General features: G+C 37.7%; 3 protein-coding genes, 1 long non-coding RNA gene, 1 other non-coding gene and 1 pseudogene across 6 annotated transcripts; 2 read left to right on the forward strand and 4 right to left on the reverse strand.

Moving 5' to 3' along the window:
• Window positions 1-826: 826 nt before the first annotated feature.
• Window positions 827-5,135, reverse strand: LOC120012848 (probable serine/threonine-protein phosphatase 2A regulatory subunit B'' subunit TON2). The gene is made up of 12 exons (XM_038864387.1): window positions 4,854-5,135; window positions 4,095-4,186; window positions 3,803-3,865; window positions 3,598-3,696; window positions 3,133-3,291; window positions 2,917-2,988; window positions 2,677-2,809; window positions 2,519-2,583; window positions 2,301-2,376; window positions 2,007-2,108; window positions 1,667-1,859; window positions 827-1,352 (listed from the first exon to the last, which is right to left on the reverse strand). Exons 1-12 carry the CDS (start codon window positions 4,993-4,995, stop codon window positions 1,115-1,117), a joined length of 1,434 nt encoding a protein of 477 aa, XP_038720315.1. The 5' UTR covers window positions 4,996-5,135; the 3' UTR covers window positions 827-1,114.
• LOC120014005 lies at window positions 1,484-1,599 on the reverse strand. Its single transcript, XR_005471536.1, has one exon. It is a non-coding gene; the product is annotated as a small nucleolar RNA snoR104 (small nucleolar RNA).
• Window positions 5,136-5,860: 725 nt separating the features above from the next.
• On the reverse strand, window positions 5,861-11,297 carry LOC120012859. 2 transcript variants are annotated; one of them, XR_005471285.1, is made up of 6 exons: window positions 11,231-11,297; window positions 10,264-10,353; window positions 7,614-7,696; window positions 7,350-7,440; window positions 6,553-7,201; window positions 5,861-6,332 (listed from the first exon to the last, which is right to left on the reverse strand). It is a non-coding gene; the product is annotated as an uncharacterized LOC120012859 (long non-coding RNA). The 2 variants fall into 2 exon arrangements; XR_005471284.1 differs by having other exon boundaries at window positions 5,861-7,201.
• LOC120012852 (probable serine/threonine-protein kinase PBL15) lies at window positions 7,539-9,856 on the forward strand. Its single transcript, XM_038864391.1, has 7 exons — window positions 7,539-7,767; window positions 7,871-8,103; window positions 8,397-8,523; window positions 8,597-8,668; window positions 8,775-8,958; window positions 9,049-9,181; window positions 9,611-9,856. Exons 1-7 carry the CDS (start codon window positions 7,617-7,619, stop codon window positions 9,854-9,856), a joined length of 1,146 nt encoding a protein of 381 aa, XP_038720319.1. The 5' UTR covers window positions 7,539-7,616.
• A 4,617-nt stretch (window positions 11,298-15,914) lies between the features above and the next one.
• LOC120012674 (ethylene-responsive transcription factor ERF086-like) lies at window positions 15,915-16,943 on the forward strand. The gene has a single exon (XM_038864109.1). It carries the CDS (start codon window positions 15,915-15,917, stop codon window positions 16,941-16,943), a length of 1,029 nt encoding a protein of 342 aa, XP_038720037.1.
• A 1,660-nt stretch (window positions 16,944-18,603) lies between these two features.
• Window positions 18,604-21,945, reverse strand: LOC120012675 (annotated as a pseudogene).
• Between the last annotated feature and the right edge of the window lie 878 nt (window positions 21,946-22,823).

The following is a 22,823-nucleotide window of genomic DNA, read 5'->3' on the forward strand; positions in this document are numbered from 1 at the left end:
AACAGTGCTTTGGTCTCAGGTGGGCCAGTTAGGGCAGTTGGGCTTTGACATGAAAGCCCAATAGCCATGGTTAATATTTTTCTTTTTCAAAAAAACCCAAAACGTTAAATACTCAATGGGAGAATATAATTAAACATGATTGGCCGCACGATTGGGTCAGGGTGACATTAATTTTAAATGACACGTGGAAATGGAGATTTTCATAAAATAATGGAAGTAGGCCCCACGGTTTTATTGAATTAATGTGTAATAAACTGTGTGGCCTACTTATATGGAGTATTTTTTATAAAAACCTCCATTCCTAGGTGTCATTAAATTTTTGTCAGCATTTCAAAAATTAGTGGCAAAAGTTGTTGAACTTAGCTTAGTGAGCGTTAATTCAAATTTCCAAAATAAAATAATAATTGATTACCCTTCTCTCTCACATGATTCAAAGCTTTTCTAATGTTGTTCATTTATTTCTTTTTTAGTCATAGCAGTGATAAATAAATACTGCATTCATGACAGAACATTTTATTGTGTTCATATTAGGGGTGGCAAAAAATATTTAAGGGTCGGTTTTGGATTGGACAACACATGTTTACGAAATATTTACATATCTGAACCCTAATTCATACTGGATTTCGAACGTATTTAATTGACCAAACCTGAATTGATTTAAATTCAGACAAGTAAATCTGATAATTACCTAAACCGGATTAGAGTCTAAACAAGTAAATCGGATAAGATTTATGTGTTTGAACTCATACACAGTTTTAAATCAGATAAAATTTTTATGTTTGAACCCAGATTTTGAACATATAACATATGTTCAAACTTAGTTTAATTCGGGTCGAACAAATTAGGTAATTTGAATTGGAAAAAGTTTTGTCACCCCTAATTCATATATAATGTAAATTCTAATGCACAAAGCTCTCATAGTTGAGATGCCTTCCCGCGTAAAGACTGTTTTCCAAGTTTGAACATGTTACATCTGAATTGCACCTCTGCAGAGGTGCAATTTAAACGCTAGGCCACATGTTCGCCTGTAGCCAAACGTCAAGAAGAATACATGTTTGAATTGGTAATGTGTTGGTACTAGACAACTACCAGCTACACAGTACACATGCAATTGTCATTCTTCTTCTGGTTCTTCCTCTTCTTGGAGAAGATTTTCTCTGTTGTCATGGGCCCAGAAACCACGCACATCTATAAGCATGCTGGCAACGGTGCCACCCTGTTTACAGGAAAGCAGATCAGCAAGAGTAACTCTTAGCGGGTCGGCTGGCTTCACCATATCCCATATTTCATCCCTTACATCCTCGATACACAATTCGTAATTCCCGCCTTCAACCCATTTCTGGTGTACATCTCTGTTTCACAAATTTTGATAAAAAGAGTAATTACTAGCAGACCAAAATTAAGAGAGAGAAAAAGAACATAACAAAAATGTGCAAGCAGGACCGTGTCTCCGAAAGATCGAAGAGGACTATACTAATTGGATTCATGTCTCTGTATATATGAGACTTGCAGAACATGCTCAGTATTACAAGTAGGAAACTACAGAGATTTCTGTAGGAAGATTGTATCAGGTAGCATCTCATCTTTTGGATGCTCCCCTTCTTCACTTCCGCTAAAAATGTCCATAAGTCAAATCAACTCAATTTGAATATGAGAAAATATTAACCTGAAAAGAGTGTGGATGTCAGCTGTTATAAGATATCCCCGTCCATGAAGATCGAGACAACGAAATAAGTATGTTAATCCTTCTGGAGTGTCTTTGTTTTCTAGGGCCAGTACAAAGTCCAGAAAACTTTCAAAGTCCATCTCCCGAGCATTTCCAGCACTAGTTTTGCCCCGCCGGACATGCTCATCAAATACTAATGAAAAGCAAAACAATGTAGAGAATGAACAGATGAAAACTCAAAGAAAACGTGCAACAGGTAAAAGGGCATGATCATTATCATTTCTATTAAGAATAACCAGAGAAAATGCAAAGCACAAGTGAAGAACATGTTAAGTCTAACCCCTTTCGATGAAAATTTCAGTTAGTGTCCCATCTGCATACTCTCGAAGCTCCTGCTTGCTTAATGTTCCATTCATATCCTTGTCAAGGGCAAGAAACATATCTACAGGGAAAAAGTGGTAGATCAGGCAAGCAATGTATCCTATTATGAACTTCTGCGATCTATTTTAAGTTTTTAACAGACACTAAACATTTTGATAAGCTTAAGATCACAATTTAGAATCAACAGGTACATGCACCACAAATCACGGCTCTCGGAACAAGCCAAGAACTTAAAAATATTTTTCGTACTCACCACAAATGCGTTGTGCAGATGTCAAAGAAAACCAATTTTCAGCTTGCTCATTGTCGGTGATTTCTTCCTCGCTTTCCTAATAGGAAAACGTCAGGAAAAATAATAATAAGTAATGGAGCATTGGTAAGAGATTTCACTCTCACATAAAGAAACTATGCGTAACATCTTGTAACAACGACCGTTTAGTAGCAGATATCAAGTTTTAAATGTATCTCTACCTGGTGGAGTTCCATTAGTTCCTGAAGACAATTACTTAGAAGCACCTTTTTGATACAGGCTTTCCCTGTAGACAAAAACTTGTTAACCACTGTGAACAACTGAGAGTGACGAACAAAATAAAATTACTAACAAAAACTAAACAAATAGAAAAACAAACCTCGTCTATGAGGATCACAAAAGAAGAAGAATTTGTGTGCAGCTATGCGGCAATACATTTGAACAAAAGCCGCAGGCATATCCCGTAGCTGCGCCAAATTAGGGATAAGACCTCGTATGTAGGCCTCCATTTCCTATCGAAAAGGAGATAAAACAATATAGTATCCAGCCAGCAGTCAATTTAGCAATCATATGACAGAAGAAACATCAGAAGTTTCATTTTGAATATCTTAAGACATACATGAGGCTGAAGAAGACCATCAGAATCCTCGTCAAGTTCACTCATGTCAATTCTGGCCTGTGTAAGTGAAACCTGAACAATGGACAGTGCAAAGCAATCATGAAGATAAACTATGAAAATAGAACTAGACATATACATATTTTGCTTCCCTCAAAGGCAAGAGAGAGAATCCTGTAAAGAATAATTAAGCTTAAGAGTTAAGATAGCAAGACTCACTGTACGCATCACGTAAAGGTAAAAGGGAAGGATGGCAATTCTTCCTTGCTCATCTTTCTCAAACTTCATGAAATTGGATGGGCTGAAAAAGCGTCGACATTTGGGGCCTATCTGCTCCGCACATACAGAGGCAATGTGACAGAAATCTTCATAATTCATCTGAACACGAAAATTTGGATAATATATCAATAAAACTAGTAGAATATAATAAATTACTCAACAATTACAAAGGCCGTATAGCCAATAATGGCAAAACAAAGTAACTGGCAGCAAGAGCAAGCCCTGAACTTCTTGAGAGAATAAAGTCCCTAATTAAAAGGAGAGGTAAAACCATTCAGCAACAAGATCATGAATGATCAGTTTCAAATGTTTCTAGGGAATACAATTTATAAGATGGGGGATGCAACAATTTTAAGTGTGATAATTGATAAAGCACAGTCATATGGCAGGGGAAGATTTATGGACCTTTTCTGCACCAGTGGTGTCATCAATCACACAATTTTCCCTCAAGCAAACCCACATTGCATCTAGATCATCGGCATTTAGTAAAAGATCTGATTGCTTCTGCAAAAAAAAAAACTTAAAATGTCACCAATGAAAGAGTTTAAAAAATGCTAGGGCAATCCAAAACTTACAGAAAACCATAAACTAGGGAGAAGCGCGATCAAACCTTTAGAAATCGATATTTTGCCAGCTTCTGAACCCGCTGGCTAATGGATCCTTCTTCAGGTTTCTGAACCAATAGAAATTTCAATAAGTAAAAGAAATTAAATTCACATGCATGATATGGGGGATCTACCACAAAACAAACTGTCAAGAATCAAACTGATGACAAGAATAAAATTCAGGAAAACCAATGGAAATTTTTTGAAGTATGACAAAACATGCTCCATTGTAAGAACAGTATACATGTGTATCTCATTTAAAAGTGAAGTGCTCGGGTAATCAATGAAAGCACATGCCTTCTTGTAGAAAGTTGGTATTGTGCCCCCCTCTGCATTTTTTTGTTGTTTGTCTTTAAATATATCAAGCAAGATTCTTTTTGTCTCGAGCTCTATAAAGGAGAAACAAAACAATACACTTGGTTAGATGTAAGTCAAGAGAGAATTACACATTTCAATTCCAATTTTCAACAAGTAAATTTATCATCATGATGTATGTTCATACAAGAATATATCAACAAGTGAAGTGAATCCAAGCTTATCACTCAACAACCAGGGAGATTCGAAATATCACCAGTCAATGAAGGATTTAGTCAAAGTTTTATTATCTTCTCCATCTCAAGTCTAAAATCTGAAGTTAAGTAAGAGGCAGCAGTATGTATCAGGTCCATTTCATCTCATGCCCTTAAATCCACGGTTTCAGATTAATGTAAACCTAAATTTAAATTGTTCAAGTAAGTTATATTTTTTATCTTCATGAAAACAATCAAGTTCCAGAAGCGACTACACTTGTTCAGCTATATAACAGTTCAAGGAAACAAATCAAGCAAGCTGCAACTAAAAGCCACGCAGAGCACAGAAAGTAACGTATAAAAGGAAATAAATAGCATTTTCCCATGTACATTATCTATACCGTCGCCTCCATAAACATACATTAATCTATACAAGCAAATCCTAACATCACGGAACTACATTTCCAAAATTAACAAACACGATATGAAAATTATAATTAGCGAATAAATTAATAACAAAACAAGATTAAGATGAGAGAATGCAAACCCATTAGGGCTTCTGATCCGAGGCCGGCACCGTTTCCTATGTAACGACGGAGATTTCTGACCCAAAGCATGGATGAAGCCGGCGGCATCTTCCTCTGCGGGATGGCCTCGTGGCTCTCGCCATCGCTTGACCCACTGTACATGGCCGAGACTGAGTTTGTAACTCAGGAGAGTTCGCAATGAAGCTAAATTTCTTCAGATCGGAGTACAAACCCCTCGAAATTACTGGCCCTAACTGATAAACCCTAGATCTCCGAGTTTTGATCTATGCTTTCACTTTATTTTCTAGGAGAAGATGTTCTTTTTCTCTTTCAATATTTTTAGTGTTTTACACAGAGCCCCAATAATTTATCATAATTGGGAAGAAACCCCGTAACTTCCATGGGCTTAGGTTTAGCACCCCTTCAGTTTCATGCAGTCCTCTTCACTCAAGGAACCATGTGATCATGGGCCGTCATCCCAATCCCACTGCTTGGGGCGAGTCAGCGAGACCATACTAGGGCATATGGGCCCTATTAGCTGGACTAGACCATTGTCCAAGTACCGTAAAGCCCACTTTCAGCATCTAACATGTGTGGGGTAGGATGTTGCACAGACTCATTGGTAATTTTTCCTTTGGATATTTGATATTGACATAAACTCGTTTTCTTAGGCCCTCATGAATAAAAGTTTCTCACATGACATGACGATAAATTGGACTAAATCCCAATGGGTGAGCCAAAAATTGTGCATTTTATGTTGAATATATGGGAACAAATAAGGTCAATTAACATCAATCTCTTATCACCTTTTATGGATTCCTAATATATGAACGTCCACACTGATCATGAGATAAAGCCATGATTGGATAAACAATTTTGAACAAGAAAAGGGGTAATGTTCACTTTTAAAACTTACCCAAGTTAATCAAAGATTAGTTTTTTGACATTGAATAAGAGGTGACAATGATGCAAGAGCTCATTATTTGGCTCATCATTGTTAGACAGAGAGAGGGAAGAAAAAAACACAAACAAACAACATGGTCCCCCTTCACAAACTCTCATTTTCAATCCAGGCATACATACATGCACAGATCAGATGAATGAAACCTTACCATGAACACCTTTCCATGGCCACAAGACTCTCAAATCAATTCCAAATGCCCAAAAGGCTACACATGCACATGTTCAAATAAGAACAAATAACACTAATAAGTGCTAAATATCCCAGAATTGTATGTTAGTCTTCAAACCAAGAAATATAGAAACAAGTCTTTTTACAGTCAGGCCATGCAAAAACAGCACCACTTGCTTGCTTGCTGTCAGCCTGAGACAACAGAACCAAACAACATTCTTGTTTAAGAAATCTTCCTCTCTCTCTCTCTAGTCTTTAACCTCTGACAAGGGTTTCTTACTTTCTTGTATTCAAGCACCATACAGAGCTGCATAACATGACAATCACCTTTCCATCAATCTTACACTACTTTCCAGCAAACAAAGCACTGCAATACCGGGAAACAAACAGACAAGCTAAATAAATGAGGGGGGGGGGGAGGGGTAGTACAGTACAGCTCAATAACCTTCCCCACCCTTGATCATAGTCACAGCTCAACAACCACAAGCAAAAGAAATGATAATATACAAAAAAAAAAAAAAAAAAAAACAGGCAAATGGTGAGGAACATTCAATTACCCATTTTCCCAAAACAGCTAAAATTCATACCTAAACAGCAGCATGTAGCCATGGAAACTGGAGAGTCTTACTTTTTGATGTCCTGTGTTGGCTTCGTAGTCATGACCCCATCTTAGGAAGAGTCCTGTCTCACCGTACTAAAATGGGAATGTCCTCTCTTCTTTCCAGATCAGATGACAAAGGGCAAAAAGGACTTGGAATTGAGAGATGATAACAACATTTCTTTTGATCCCCCTTCCGTAATTATATCTCCTACTAAAGACACTTTCCTCCGCCCATTGTGAGAGCATTATGCACGGGAGGAGGAGTTTTTTTTTTCATAAGTGTCCCCATCTTTATAGTAAAAATGATAATATTTACAGTTGGTAACAACTTCCCACATGGGCTTTGATTTTTTTTTAGGTTATAGATAGACTAGAGATTCCACAAAGAGATGCTACTAAGCTTGAAAGATGGTCTCAGTATAAGTTCAAAACATGTCCACGTGGAAGTTTTTTTACATACATCCAGAGCACTTTGCCTTCTGTCCGAGGAAGTTAATTGTGAAGCAAACACACTTGGTCTTGACAACCAATGCAGGATTTGAGCCAACATGGATTCATCAGCAGTACAAGACAGGGTAATATCTTCTGCTTGACTGCTTGAGTTATTCTGTTTGTCTCCAAATTCACCTTCTTTCCTGTAAAGCCAAATGAAAGTAGTTTGTTTTCATAGAGTCAGTTTGTTCTTCAGTGACAGGGCATTTCTAGGGTCACTTGGGTGTGACGGTGAACATCAGACAACAAAGTGGGGGTACTCTAAAAAGCAAATGAGTTGTCTTCTGATACCTTATTTAGATTTTAGCAGCATTGATCTCTGTCAAGTCTCTATTTCCCAAGTGGATACTCAATATCGGCCTTATCGCTTCCCGAAATGAGACTGTAAACAAGTGCATATACCCATCAGAACAAGCACTTGGATCTGCAGTTCTTCAAAGGTAGTGGCAATCTTGTTCAAATTCTTGACATATACTTAACCAGAGATGGATGACTGTCTTTAGTTATTGACAGGTTCAATGTTCAAGTTTGTTGAAGGGGACACAAAAGCTTTACCATATGTCAAAGTATGCGACCATAGCTGGAGGTGCTGCAGGGCTGCTTGCATTCGTGGCAATGGTCATTGGAGTTGTGTGGTTCTGCAAATCACAATGTAAAAACTTATCAAACAGGAATTCAGAGACTGGTTCTTCAGACCCATCTGCACTAGGTAAGGATATCAACGCCGACGAAAATAAGGCAATACTTTCTATTTCTATTCATGCAATGTCACATGATGGATATGATCATAAATCCCCTCCACAATATTACAGTGGAGTGGAATGGGGGAGCTGGACCCAGTTCAGCACCAGACCAGTCTACACTTGGACCACCTGAAGCAAGGCAGTTCACAATGGAAGAGTTGGAACAAGCTACAAAGCAATTCAGTGAAATCAATCTTATTGGCTTTGGAAGTTTTGGTTCAGTGTATAAAGGTTTACTCAGTGACACTGTCGTGGCTATAAAAAGGCGTCCAGGTGCTCCTCGACAGGAATTTGTTGCTGAGGTATTTATAAGGTTATGACTTATGATCCTATTGTCGATGAGTGTACATACTAAGTTTCCTTAGACAAATTCATTCAACAGAATGGCTTAGAGACACTCTAACAGTATGCTAAAAACAAATAAATAGGGTCTCATTCATTCTGAGAACTTTCCAAGTTCCAACATTATCAAATTAAAATATACATGTAGAATTTTACACTTGAAAAAGCTCCACATGCTCGAGTAAGTATACTCTTTAACAGCACAAATTTCTCACAACTTGAATAAATGATAAAAGTTCTATGTGGCAAACAGGTACTTTATTTGTCAGAAATTCGTCATCGCAATCTAGTTACCCTTCTAGGTTACTGCCAAGATAGTGGATCTCAAATGTTGGTCTTTGAATATTTACCTAATGGCAGCATCTGCAATCATCTATATGGTATGACTCACTTGGCAAAATTGTTTTGACAACATTTATGAAATGCATTTCACTTCAGTCAACTCTTCTGCAGACACTGGACAAGAGTCATCAACTAAATTGGAGTTCAAACAGAGGTTATCCATAGCTCTGGGAGCGGCTAAAGGTAGCTCTATAGCCTGCATGAATCCTATAAATGAAGTTCAGAAAAGAGGAAAAAAAAAAGAAGAAAAGAGGAGATTTTTTAAAAGTTACAATTTTAACTTCTGCAGGTTTATGCCATTTGCATGCGCTAAGTCCTCCCTTGGTACACAAGAACTTCAAAACAGCCAATGTCTTAGTCGATGAGAACTTCATTGCAAAAGTTGCAGATGCAGGAATTTCAAAAATCCTAGAAAAGATAGAAGAAGCAGGTCCTTCTCACATGTCCCGTGCCAATGCTTTCGATGATCCAGAGTAAACTAAATTACTGCCAGTAACTTTCTGTTTTAGTCCTGGAAAGATTGGCTTCCCCAGGCTCAATGTGTGTCCTGTGTACATGTCTAGGGTAGGAATATCAGGGACCTTCACTGAAGTGAGTGATGCCTACAGCTTTGGGGTGTTTCTTTTGGAGCTAATAACAGGACAGAGAGCTACGCATATCGACTCATTAGGATCTGAAGAAAGTTTCATCCAATGGGTATGTATTCTGCCTTTTTGGTTTTATTTAAGGAGAACCTTCTCTCATTTGAGTGTTAGGTATGTAGGCAGATAATGCTCCTCCAAGACTACTAATTGGTGGATTTTCACAAGATTAGGATAAACTTACCAGTGTTCAAAGGTAAAAGTCTATATGCCGACAAGAATTAAAGTAACAAGATGTTCTCATGACTCGCTGCTGATGTTTTAGTTCAATACTTTCAAGTTGTAAAAAAGAACTCTTTATGATGAACTGTTAAGTTCAGAAATTGAGGAGTTGCTTGCCATAGCAAGTTCTTAACATCTTAGTTCTACCGTCAAATACGAAAGTAGACAAAATGAAATGCAAGGTACCCATCTTACATGTTTGCAAATTTTTTTTGAGATTCATCAATGATTGGTATCTATTACTTCCTTTAATTTTTTGAAGGTTCGATTACAATTGACTTCAAACAACTTTGTGGACTATCGGCTGCATGGAAGCTTCACTGTAAATGGAATCAGGGATTTGATCAGGCTGACAATCCAATGCATGAGCTTTCTAGGAAGAGGGCGACCAGTGATGGAGATGGTTGTCCAAGAGCTTGAAAGGATTCATGAAAAAGAGATGGCTCTAACAACAGTCATGGGCGAGTGTACTACTACAATTACTCTTGGCAGTGAGCTATTCACTTGAAAAAGAAGATACAAGTATTAGTGCTCTCATTATATTATTTTGAAAGTGAGAGGAATTAATGTGTTCAAATACGATTCTTCAGGGATGCTAAACAATGAACTCTTATGAAGAAATCAGCTTTCATAAGTGGAATACCATATTACCCAAGTATCTCTCTAATGTGTTAATTTTTCTTTTAGATTGTTCATTCTATATAGATGCAAGCGAATATTCGATGAGAACCTTCACTGTCAAAAGCAACAAGATCGATTATTATCTGCAATTGTTACTACATAAGCAGAAAACAATCCGTTTACCTAACAGATAGATTGAACGGGAAAATCTCAGCAGAAAATTGGCATGAGTTTCATTTGTAAGTAAGAAATATTTCCCTCTTCCTAGAAAAACATTATAAATGTCAAACTTACCAACCAAAAGACTGCTCTGTTAACTAAGGCCTTTGCTGCCAGCATTTGAGTTTTTGTGCAAAATATCCATGTTCCAAAATTATCTCTTTCCTGTTCCATAGGAAGCAACAAGCAGACAGTGGGTAAGCTATGTGAAACAATTGATGGACATCATAAATAAAAATCACAGCCGCCTCGTGAACTAAACACAACAATAACCAAGTTGACAAGGTAGAGCATGCAGAAATACTTCAAACATAATACATGTCGAAAGACCAATAAATCCCATCTTGCTTATGGAACCAAAATGAAAAAGGAGAATCAGGACCGCTGACTAGTAAAAAAAACAGATTACACGACATGCTATAATTGTTTCATCCCTGTGATCTCTACCTATGATTGAACACTGCAAACCCTAAAACCCCAAATTCAACCTAAATATATAAGCTTTATAAGATTAAATGGTCTGGATAGTGTACATGGGACATGCCAGTCTAATACCACAAACAACATAACACTACGTAGCTATCAAGCTATATTGCATGGTCCGTCTGTATACCATACATGGACATGCCTGTCTAATATTAAGAACAACATGACAGTAATAACAATACTTAGCTACCAAGCTATTTCAACCGCAAGAGACCATAAAGATGATGAAGGTGACATAGCTGGCCTACACTTCTATGTGGTTGTGCAGAGGAGAGGACCATCTACGCAAGTCCTTTATGTCAACTTCCCATCAGACATACAATAATACAAAAACTATTAAGCAATCCTTGTTAAGTACAGTGAAAAGAAATAAAAGCATAGATTATAGGACTGCATATTGATTATCAAATTACTTGGCTTCGAAATTTCACACTTCAGAAAATCAGTACCAATGGGGGCATCGACTCCGAACGTACTGAGTTCCATTCCCACTGGAGCAATATCCTCGTGCACACGGTTTTGGATAAGTTACAAACGAGCAAATTCAAGTCCTTACCCGATCCACTAAGGCGGCGATGCCATGACCTACACTCGCTTCCCTCCAAGAGAAGATTTCACTCCGCAGTTTTCGAAGGAAGTGAAGTTATCTGGGTCAAGGGAGCTTGGCAATTAGGGCCCACGGGAGAACCTGCTCGTGAAGGCCCGGCAAAGGGAGTCATCACTCATCCTAGCCAGACCGTGTGGGCCAAAAACCCCGATCCAGCTTATTATTATTGGGTCGTGCCGGCTCGGCCCAAAACAGGCCGGGCTGTTCCTGGCCAACGGACCTTTTGGCCCGTATTACCTCTCTACTTAAGGAGTCGGTTAGAGATATGGTGGGTCCACGACAAAGGACGATATATGGGTCCACCTTCACTCAAAATCACATCACAGCCGTCCAATCCAAAATCAAAGCGTCCGTAATGAATCTTTGACCATACCCCACACACCCCAACCCTTTTCACTTTTGTACGTAGTTTTTTACTTTTTACTGTAAGAACATTCTCCAATGAAAAGCCTCGGTGTTTTTTTTTTACTTTTTACTGTGAAAAACATTCTCCAATGAAAAGCCTCAGTGTCACAGTGACTGACAGTTGTTGTACATTCAGGCCGTGATTCACGTCCACCTCTTTGACAATATACCTTTTTTAGTCTGCCATGTCAGCTGTGTGTACGGCCCTAGGTTCACTGCCCGACACGTACTCAGTTTTGGCCCCACAATGATCAGAGATATTACGTGGCAACAGTGCCACCGTGTACTTTTGGTGGGCCTTCTTAGATTAGATTTCGTGGCGGTCTCTGATTGGTTTTCTTCAAAAGGTTCCTCTTAGATTCCGGTTTGTGTCGGCTATTTCATTTTTCTTGGAGAATAAAAATCTGCAAAAATTAAATTATGTTAAAAAGTTTATCTCACATCGGATTGACACAACTTAATCGAATAGTATATAAACAAAGATCACGCTCATTTCACATAATCAATGCATTTTTGGACATAAGAACCATTTCTAGATCTAATAACCAATAGCAACGATTAAAGAAGAATGAAATCGTGATGATATTTGATTGACAATATTACTTTGTAGTGTTTGAGAACTTATTGTTTATAAATTATTAGATGAGGGCATGTGCATATGATTGTGAAGGTGGGAGTCCACGAGTGTGTTTGACCACTTGACTGAAAAGGTTGCAGTCTAGCAGAGGACCCATTGAGGCATCTTTTTTTCATATAATTGATAAAAAAAACCCCTCTAAAGTTATATATATATATATATATATATATATATAGATGTATGTATGTGTGTGCGTATATATAAATATATATAATCACCACCCAAATGACATCATTTTCTCGTCAAAGTCCTTAACCCATCTTTATCCCCGAAACCCGGATTGAAACTTTTTTGCACTAAAACATAAAAAAAGAGAGAGAGAGAGTGTATAATTTGTTTTAGGAGAATGTGCAAAATTTTGATGTTACCAAAAAAGGACAAATGTACCGTATCAAGACTTCAAAGAAAAAAGAGACATAAGAGGCCCCTACATATACATAGTGTTTTTGTTTTTATTTTTTTATAACGGATTCGTAGTCACTATTCTTTATCCTTTAGATGTACATTGGATAAATTTATCTGGTTGGCATATTAGCTAATGTCATGTAAATTCATAAAAGTTTTATGTGTTAGTTCATGTTTTCGGGAGATAATTTAATTATAATAGGAGAGCATGAGTAGAATACGCATTACCACCATATCGTTATCATTATTATTGGCTTGTATATACACTCTAATATTAATCTGGCCATTATATATCAAAACCATGTTAAGAGTTGTTAGTCAAAAGTCCAACCTTTTGCAAACCCTAAACTACAAACTCACACCTTTTCAGAAGAAGAGGCTTGACTGACCGACCTTTTCTCTTCTCAACTGTTGAAACACGGATCCCTTTCATGCAAAGGAATGCATATGCATAACCCACTTTTAGTTATTTATTATTCTTTAATATCCTTCCATATATAATACCAACTTTGATTCAAAAAAAGCTTTTGTTGGATTAGAATGAGTTTAGTGATGTTATCACTTGAGAATTCACATTTTTGTTTTTGTATGTTTTTGGTTTGGTTCATCACATGATCAGGACATTATGATACTTAATACAAGCATGTGTATGAATATTGTTAGATTAATCCTCAAAGATGATCGAATTAGTTGAGAATGAATCATTCCAATTGATCGGAGACTAAAGTTTAACTCTCTACATCAATACTCTACGATTTATCAGGTGTTTGGGAAGAGCTCGGCGATACAAATATTGAGAGTTTATGGAACAAAAGCTTATGATCACTTTTTTTAAAAAAAAAAAGAAGAAGAAAGACAAGTCCGTTGTTCTATGTATGTCTATTTGTTTCTTATTCCTTAGTGGATGAGTCAAGGGTCATAGAGCCTAACTTCTTGACATTCTTAAAAGAAATGAAATTTATGATTAAGTTTCATATATTTCAATTTTGTATCCTGCTTTGCTCTCTCTTTGGATTTGTTTTTGTTCCTAAATAATTATTTAATAAATAAATATATAATGGTATTAGGTCATCATACCATTTTGAGTAGCATATAATAATGTGTCTATTGGAAAATGATTGTAGAATTGGGAAAATGCTAAAATCAAGAAAAAGAAGGTAGAGGAGGTTGACCCGTTTCATATTATGATTAGTTTATGTCATTCCCAATGCCATTATATATAAGCATGCATGTGAAGGGCTCATCAAAGAGATCACACTTGCCCTTTTTTTTGAAACTATGAATTTAATGTATTAGTACATGCCCCCACTTAATTATATATTTAAGCTTTTGATTTATAAACTTTTGACTATAGCCTTTTATACAATTACTTTTGGTGATCAAGGACATTGACCCAAAAATGTGTGTGCCTTTGCTTTTTTCTCTCATTTCACTTGAAAAAGAATAAATTAAAAAGCAGATTATGAGGAACTCATAAAATTCTCACTGCACATTCTTGACATTTTGTCTAGCATGGCCATATCTCTCTTGACTATATTTAAAGCAGTGATATATATATATGTATGTATGTATGCATGTGTGAAGCCCACAAAATGACAACAAAACAAGGATAAAAACTTTTGACTTGTTTTATGAACTATGCATGATGTGGGCATGTGTTTCCCATGAATGGAGCCTAAAACAACAATTAATACCTTATTTCCTTGGACACATTGTTTTTGGTTTGTTTTTTAGTTAGAGATGATCATCCTAACTACTATCTTTGACAATCATGAAGAAGACAACATATATTTGATAGAAATTCATACATATATATAGAGTTATATATTTTGCACAAAATGAGGATTCACACATGTGCACATGTAATTAGTTCAAAGATTTGAGAGTCTCAAGGAGTACAATACAAATGCAGGCAAAAACCATGTAGTGGTTTTCATTTACAGTTTTTTTTTTAAAAAAAATCAAGGATTTGGTTTCATTAGTTTGAAATTTCTACATGGTTTTCATTAGGAACTTTCTAACATTGTATTTGTATATATATATACACATATATGCATGGTGCCATGGTGGGTATTAATAGTATTGGTTGAGGGGTGTGTGTGTGTGTTTCATAGCTAATGAAGGAGCTAGTTTTTTTTTTTTTCTTTTACATAAGTCAGGTCCATAAGCTACTTAAAAAGTGTCAATTTCTAGGTAGATTGGCTAGCAGCAGAGCAGCTCAGCAGTTTACACGTGATCTTGTTCATATTCTGAGCAAAACATGTGTGTGTGTGTATATATATGCATGTGCTTACATCAACGTGATGTAATTTTGCCTCATTTACTTAAACCAGTTAGGTTAATCATGCTTGATTAGTAGAACCAGAAGAAGATAAAATATGAGTTTCTTTCATATAGTTGTTTTCCATGTGTTTTATTTTTTGGAAAACATAATACAATTCAGAAAACACGTTTGATTGTCTATTTTAATTAGAAAACATGGAAACATAAAAATAACTAAAATCATTTGAAAATATTTTGAAAAACGAAAACATAAAACAATTCAAACAAACCCTTATCTTGCAAATACTCAAGGCATTTGAACCATATTGTCACGCATTATTTTAGTAGTATGGGTCTCGGATAGGTTCATATAACAAATCAGAACGAGGGAGCTAGGAAATTTGAAATTTCTCAGGATTTACAATTCTCATTAAATGGTGGAAAATAAGTCTGGTGGAGAAAATATAAAAATGTGATATGATGTGAGATACCTCTCAAATTATTAGAATTATACAATCTGAGAATTGCAGAGCCCCGTATCCAACGAAAGTAATCTCTTTACAACATATACAAGATAAAAACTAATATAAAGGAGTTGATAAATTAATAAACAAGGAATATTATAAAAAGTATAATATAGCTAGGGTTGGAAAAGGATGGATCTGGTATTCCATAGAATATATTGACATCTTGTACCATATATATGTCCTTTTTCCCCTCCCCTTTTCTCCATAAAAATCAAATCAATCTTTAAAAGACTTGCCTATATAGCTATAACCCTTCCTCACCATCTCACCCAATTCACTACTTCCATATTCAAAACCTCTCTTACACTTTGTAGCTCCCATCACTTGAGCTAGCTATATCCCTCTCTCAAGTCTCAACCCTCACCATCCACACACTTAAACCTAGCTACAAACACCAATGTTTACACCCAAAACTACCTTGGAAAAACCCTTCAATGGAAGTAGTGAACCAGCTGCTGTTGCTGCTTCTGCTTCTGCTTCATCATCGAGTCATGAGGTTCAAACTCTTCTTCAGCGTAATACATCGCAATCTGGTGAGCGAAGAGGGCGAAAAAAGGCCGCCGAACCGGGGAGATTTCTAGGCGTAAGGCGGCGGCCTTGGGGGAGGTATGCTGCTGAAATCAGAGACCCAACAACTAAGGAAAGGCATTGGCTTGGTACATTTGATACTGCTCATGAAGCAGCACTTGCTTATGATAGAGCTGCTCTTTCAATGAAAGGCACACAAGCAAGAACCAACTTCATATACACTACTACTCATGATCACAACAACACTAGCTATGATTTTCACTCTCTCTTGTCTCCTTTTGATCTCCAAGCTCTTCTGCCACCATCACAACCATTCAATACTACTACTTGTGATCCTGCTAAGCAAATCTCCTCCATTCAAGAAACTGCTCCAATCCAATCAAACAATTCAAACTCTAGTACTACTTGGGTTGAAACTTCTTCACATGATCTTATTCATCATGAAGAGAGTTTTTTCTTCTCCAATGGTGAACATGATCATAATTCTAACTCAGGCTACTTGGGTTGCATTGTGCCTGATAATTGCTTGAGACCTCCTTCTAGCGGTCCTAGCAAGCCTAGAGGTGGTTCATATGATCATAGCATCTCTGCTGAGACTAGTTTTGTCTATTCTTCACCAGATATTGTTACAAATGTGCCTTACAATGCTTCCAGTACTTCTACAAACTTTCCCAATTATTCCTTGTATGAAGTCAACAATAATGGCTATTGTGGAGATGAGCAGTACTACAACTCTTGTGATTTATATTCTGCCATATCCAACAACCAAGTGATGGTAGAAGATGGTGGTAGCATGGATGTTATGTATCCGACGACGGTCGTCGACAATGCTGGTTTTGGGTCATCTCTTCCTGGTTTTGGTGATCAAGGAATTGATTTTGGCTACTCACTCTTTTGAGTATTTGGTGTTTGTTGGTGCAGTTCAGGGCTTTTTTTGTTAGTACTGATCATTCTCATTTGCATGCACTTTGTTATTTGTCTTTCTTTGTGTTTTCCTTTCACTGTAATTACACCTAAAAGAAGACTTCTTCAGATGTCCATTTTGCTTGTAATGGAAAAGGGTGGTTGAAAAACTCCCCTTTTTTTTTTTTTAAAAGTTAGTTCAACTTTGAAACACAAAAAATGCAGTCTTGTCTCTCCCTTTATCAAACATACTAATCATGAGTGATACTGCCTAATATTAGCTGTTTTTGTCAAGACTGAATTAAATCTTACATCCCCATAACCATAACCTAACCAAGACGAGTGATTTATAAGTAAAGCCCAACTATTTAATTTCATATTAAAGATGTGTTTTCATTGGTGTAAGTATCAATGGCGATTACTCTTGAAAAACAAATTCGTGCGGACCCGTGATTTAAAGTGGAAAACATTTTCATTGTGTTTGGATTGAGACTTTCAACATGGTATTGGAGCAGTGCCTAAATCCAATTGGACAGGGTCTCTACTTATCCATTTGTTGAAATTGACACAGATTGAAATCTCACATCGTTTTAGCATAATTCAACCGAGTGATTTCTAATCAAAGTCCTTCTCACATTAAAGACGTATTTTCATGGGTTTAAGTACAATGACGACGACGCATGTAATAATCAATGTGTGCTAACAAATTTTTTTTTTCCAACCACCAAAGGTGGCCGAGTTACCCATGATTTCTCGTCATTAAAAAAGAACCCTTTTTTTTTTCTGCTGGTTGCCTGATCTTTCCGAGACAATATATCTGTGCTAAGCAAATAACGCAACGTCTAGATTCACAAAAAGATATGTAGATTGTTCAATAAACTAACAGAAGTCCCAGAAACCCTGTATAATGGACGTCTGCAACAACTACTACTACTACTGTTTCCTTTATTGCACAGCAGCAGCTAGCTTTCATGAATGAAAGAGTGGTTGTGTTTCAATCAATGTAGCCCTAGCCCACAACAGAAAGTGTTCATAGAATCAACTGTACATGTAACACTTCTCAACTACCTCGTGAGATACCAACCAGATGAGGACTCAATTTACAAACTGAATAGGTATCTATCACACCTAGCTCCTTGGAGTCTCGTTGGGGAACAAGTAATAACTTCAAATTCCTTTCTACTTTCTAGGATGAATTGGAAGCATGTTCCCGAATTGAAATAAGGTCTTGACAGGATAGGACATGAACAGTCATCTTTTTCATTTTCAAAAAAGATTGGACCAGTAAATAAACACAATAAATTCCAAAATTGGAGGCTTGGATGTAGATTTGCCTAATGCATGGAAGTGTTGTTCTTTTTTATGGTTATTTGGAAAGAAAAAGAAAAGCTGTATGGGGTTTGCTAAACTTTTTGAGGGCTGGCCATGGCTTATTCAAGATAACAGGATGGCCATACAAAGATTATATGAACACGGGAATGATCAGAGCTTATGTGTGCTAAACCAGAATCGTGGAAGCATGATGAGTAAGAAACTAAGGCATCCTATTTTTAAGACACTACCGAAAAGAAAAAGAAAAAAAAAAGAGACCTTTTTGTTCTTGAATTGGATCCCAAAGAGGAATGAACAAGAATGGATTAACATCCCTGCCTGGCTCAAGGAGTGCCCTCGACGCTGCTGCCAGCAGCATGACCAGAACTCCGACTAGACTGTTGCATGCTTGAATAAGGAATTGACGCGCTAAAAACTGTACCAACAGATCCACTACATGTACTCAAAGATGAAGAGATTCTGGTCAAGCTGCAGTCCTTGCCAGACCCTGACATAAATCAGGCTGCAATTCTGTAGAGGAGGATGATGGGGCTAGAATACTGGCTGAAGATCCCACAGGGTATGGGGCAACTGGCGTGTCCGCAAGAGAAGATGCAGACAGACTGTAACTAAGTGTTCCCACTGGATGATCAAATTTACATGCAGGTCCAAATTTGCATTCTCCGTGCTGTGTATAATGAGCACAAGGTGGTGCACCCTGATTAAAATGAAGAAAGTGTCAGTTGCATATCACAACAAAATGAAATTACAACACATGGCAAATAAAAGCATCTAATAGTAAATTCCATGAAGGAGGCCGATTGACGATCATAATGTAAGTCTTGACCGCTGAGATCGATGTGTGAGAATTGGAAGTAGCAAGGTTATAACAAGCAGAGTTTTCAGATAACATCAGCATATGGTATATGCATGAAAAAGAATGTTGGAGGAAATAAAACTAAATGACCAAAAATGGCATAAAAAATAACTTGCAGAGCAGAGAAATGCAGATAACAGAGATGAATCCAGCAAGAAAAAAAAACTTGCTGACACAAACATTCAAAGAGCTCTTAAGAGCTTTAATTCTCCAGAACAATTTTAAAAACAAGCAATCTCATTGCACAAACTTTGATTTGGTGATAAATGATTAGGCATGAAGCAGATCTTAAAACGTAAACCCTAGATAAATGACAATAATTAAAAAACCCAGGTTGAGAAAACATTCATGTTTCTCAGAATGCGAAGTCAAGCAAAATCCATCTGGGAACTGAGAGGTGGAGAGAGAAGGTAGAAAGAGATGAATTACATTACTGAATTATCATTTGCACAATTGCACACAATTGAAAGTAGTAACCAATATAATTTCAGGAGATTAAATTCCAAAGCACCACATAAACACTGCATAACTATAGACACAAATTGTGGGTCGATCTCTATATGTAAAGCAATTAGAGGGAAAAAAAAAGATTGCAGGAACCCCAAGAAGCCTGTTATATAAAAACATCTAAAGTTTTTAAAGTATCGTACACTGATTATCCACTCCCCAATATAAAGTTATCACCATGCAAAAGTGCAGATTCTTACAGGACGTAGAGGGAGATCCATGGGGCTAAAAACAACAAGTGCGCTTTGCGCAGCCAATTCCAGCGGATGATGGTATCTACACGAGGATCCAAATTTACAGTTCCTGTTTTTCATGAAATATTGACATTCTGGTTGGCCAGGTCTTTCGGTCAATGGATACTCCTTCTGGCTACTGCTTGAAGGACCAGTGGAAGAAGGTAAGGGCTGATAAGGCCCTGTGTATCCAGGTATAGAAGGAGATAATTGTGCGACACCATATACTGAGCCTGACCCAACAGCGGGTTGAGTACTGGGAATACCTACTGGACTTACCTGCACCAGGTGAAGTAACAAAATTATTAAGCAAATAACTAATTTCAGATAAGCTGTTGCATAGAGGCTTTCATCAACAAACCTGATAAAGACTCCAGCCTGAAATAGGAACCATTCCAGGGGACAGCAAAACAGGACCATAAGGCCCTTGTACTTATGAGCCTGCCAGAAGAGGAGGCCTCGCAACCACTACCTCATACTGTTGAGATGAAGGGACAGATGGATGCAGCACCGACTGATATATTGCAGGCTGAGGTACTTGCGATGGCTCAGGTGCAACTTGAACTGGCACTGCTGGTGCTTGAACTTGTATATTTGCTGGCTGTGGGTGATGAAATTTACATGTAGCGCCAAATTTACACTGCCCAGTTTTTACATAGTATGAACACTCTTTTTCTCCCTGTCATTAGTCCAAATCAAGTTTAAGCAAACTCAGTCCCAATCTTAGGAATGCAATCCAAAAATAATCCAAAACAATCCTCATGCGTCAACATAAAGGCACGCACCGGATGAAGTGGGTATCCATAATAATTTAGCGACACAGGGCTAACAGTCCCAGCTCCCTGCCTGGGATGGTGGTACTTACAGGAAGCACCAAATTTACAGGATCCTATCCTCATGTAGTACTGCAGATGAAGTGAAAGTGAGATAGTTAATGCAAATGCATCAGTTAACTTATGTAACAAGAAATTAAACAAGCAAAAAACATTAGAGACCATAGGCCAATAACGACCCAACTGGAACCTTAACATATACCATATATAAGAACAAAGGAGGAAAGTGTAGGCTACCATATATAGTACATTGAATGCACATTGTGCAGAATCAGTTGTTAGCATACATCAGAACTCAGAAGTCACAAAAACATTCAAAACAGCCAAACCCACTACCTGGAAAACAGGACAACCCATTCGCTCTGGATACTCCTCTCCACCAGCTCTTGCAGCACCCAGAATCTGAGCAGAATCATCTTTCAAATTAACCAATAAATTCTACAATCACTTCTATCAACACCACAGATCACATTATCAAATCATCACACGTTAATCAATTTTTTTGACATTCAGTAGAAATTCAGAGAATGATTTGACGCGAAGAAAGAAAAAATACATCATCCAATCCACAATTTAAGTATCAAACCTAACTGAACAAGAAAGATCAAATGACGTCAGGGAAACCGATCAAAACCCACAAAATAAGTCCTAGAGTGAAATAATAAATCAGTTCAATTACCGCGCCTTGGTTACGTGAATGATTGAACCGGCACCAAGACCCATACCCTCAAAATCCGGTCGTCAAATAGTATATACAATCAGCCTCGTCCGGCCGTTCCGGATACCCAAATTGCCCACCATCGCGTCCTTCACCGCTACAGCTGCTCAACTCCAACCGCCACATATGTTCTACACAAAACATTCACCAAACAAACCAGAAATCTAAAACAATAAATCACAATCCATTAACAACCACACAAAAAAAAAAAACACGATCGAAATTCCATTCCCAAGTATAAGCACAATGAAGGTCACCTTCAAGCCCGGTCTCGGCTCCTAGACCGCTCCACTCCATGGGCGGATCCGATTGCGAACCCTCCTGGCCCCGACCGTACCGCTCCATGGAATGCTGCGCCTGAAACTCCGATCAAACTGTTTATTCTTCCTGTCCTTACCTTTCCCAAGAGAGTAGACACAGCTCGTCGGATTCCGTTCAGGTTTCTTGAAAGACAAAGTGTTCGCGTTTTTCGGTCTTAGTTTTGATCTTCTTTGTGTGTGAGTGTGTGAGAGAGGCCTTTTGCGGGAGTGTAAAGGTGGCGGTTATATACGCGCCAAACAGAAAAGTTTTCCTAAAATATTTGTCTACTGAAGCGATTTGGGGCTCTCAAATTCCCCTATCTCCATCATTCATCTAATCCAAAGATAACAAATAAGCCACGTGGCCTTAATATTCTCAAAATTCATGAAAATAAGAGGGATTTTTTCCACGCAAAACTTTTAATGAAATTTGAGTTGAGACCCAAAACAATAAATGAGGCTTTCTCTCATCTCATTCCACAAAGTTTCCATGAAATCTTTTGCTGGAGGATACTCTACTGACTTCAGATCACTCTGTGCCCCTTGCATCACCTCTGTCAAAAAAGATGATGGTCGAGATGGATAGCCCTGCCTTGCTCTGTCGGAGAAGATGATGGTCAAGATGGAGAGCCTTTAATATCGCCTCTCGCGGGAAGGATAATGGTCGAGACGGCATCTCATCTTTATCATGATAAGAGATGGAGAATCCTTGAGCGGAAAGTATGGAGGAAGAGAGAAGCAGGGGTTCGGATATGTCGGAAGAGAGAAGCAGGGGTTCGGATATGTCGGAAGAGAGAAGCAGAATTTGAAATTTGAAACTGTAAAAGTAAAATAACCTTAAATTTAGACAGACCACGTGGCTTATTTGCTATCTTTTGGATTAGATGGACGATGGAGATGGATGAGGGCAATTTGAGAGTCTCAAATTTGGATGAATTTGAGAGCCCCAAATCCCTATTCAAGTTACATGAATGTCCTCTAGTGAAGGTGTTTGTGCCCTAAGCTTGTATGAGACAAAGTTGTCCTCTTGAAAGGTTATGGTGTCTAGTGTCCAATAAGGAATTCATAAAGAATCCCCTATAATCGAGTACACAGGA

The sequence above is a fragment of the Tripterygium wilfordii genome, chromosome 13 (genome assembly GCF_013401445.1).
Source record: "Tripterygium wilfordii isolate XIE 37 chromosome 13, ASM1340144v1, whole genome shotgun sequence".
Taxonomy (NCBI): domain Eukaryota; kingdom Viridiplantae; phylum Streptophyta; class Magnoliopsida; order Celastrales; family Celastraceae; genus Tripterygium; species Tripterygium wilfordii.

Excerpts from the sequence above, each read along its gene's own strand:
- LOC120012848 (XM_038864387.1), bottom strand. The coding sequence starts at position 4,995 with ATGTACAGTGGGTCAAGCGATGGCGAGAGCCACGAGGCCATCCCGCAG. Across the intron at positions 2,109-2,300 it reads ATCTGCACAACGCATTTGTG|ATATGTTTCTTGCCCTTGAC; the intron begins GTGAGTACGAAA and ends TTTTCCCTGTAG. Across the intron at positions 1,860-2,006 it reads TGAAATTTTCATCGAAAGGG|TATTTGATGAGCATGTCCGG; the intron begins GTTAGACTTAAC and ends GCTTTTCATTAG.
- LOC120012852 (XM_038864391.1), top strand. The coding sequence starts at position 7,617 with ATGTCAAAGTATGCGACCATAGCTGGAGGTGCTGCAGGGCTGCTTGCA. Across the intron at positions 8,104-8,396 it reads GACAGGAATTTGTTGCTGAG|GTACTTTATTTGTCAGAAAT; the intron begins GTATTTATAAGG and ends TGTGGCAAACAG. Across the intron at positions 8,669-8,774 it reads AGCTCTGGGAGCGGCTAAAG|GTTTATGCCATTTGCATGCG; the intron begins GTAGCTCTATAG and ends TAACTTCTGCAG.
- LOC120012674 (XM_038864109.1), top strand. The coding sequence starts at position 15,915 with ATGTTTACACCCAAAACTACCTTGGAAAAACCCTTCAATGGAAGTAGT.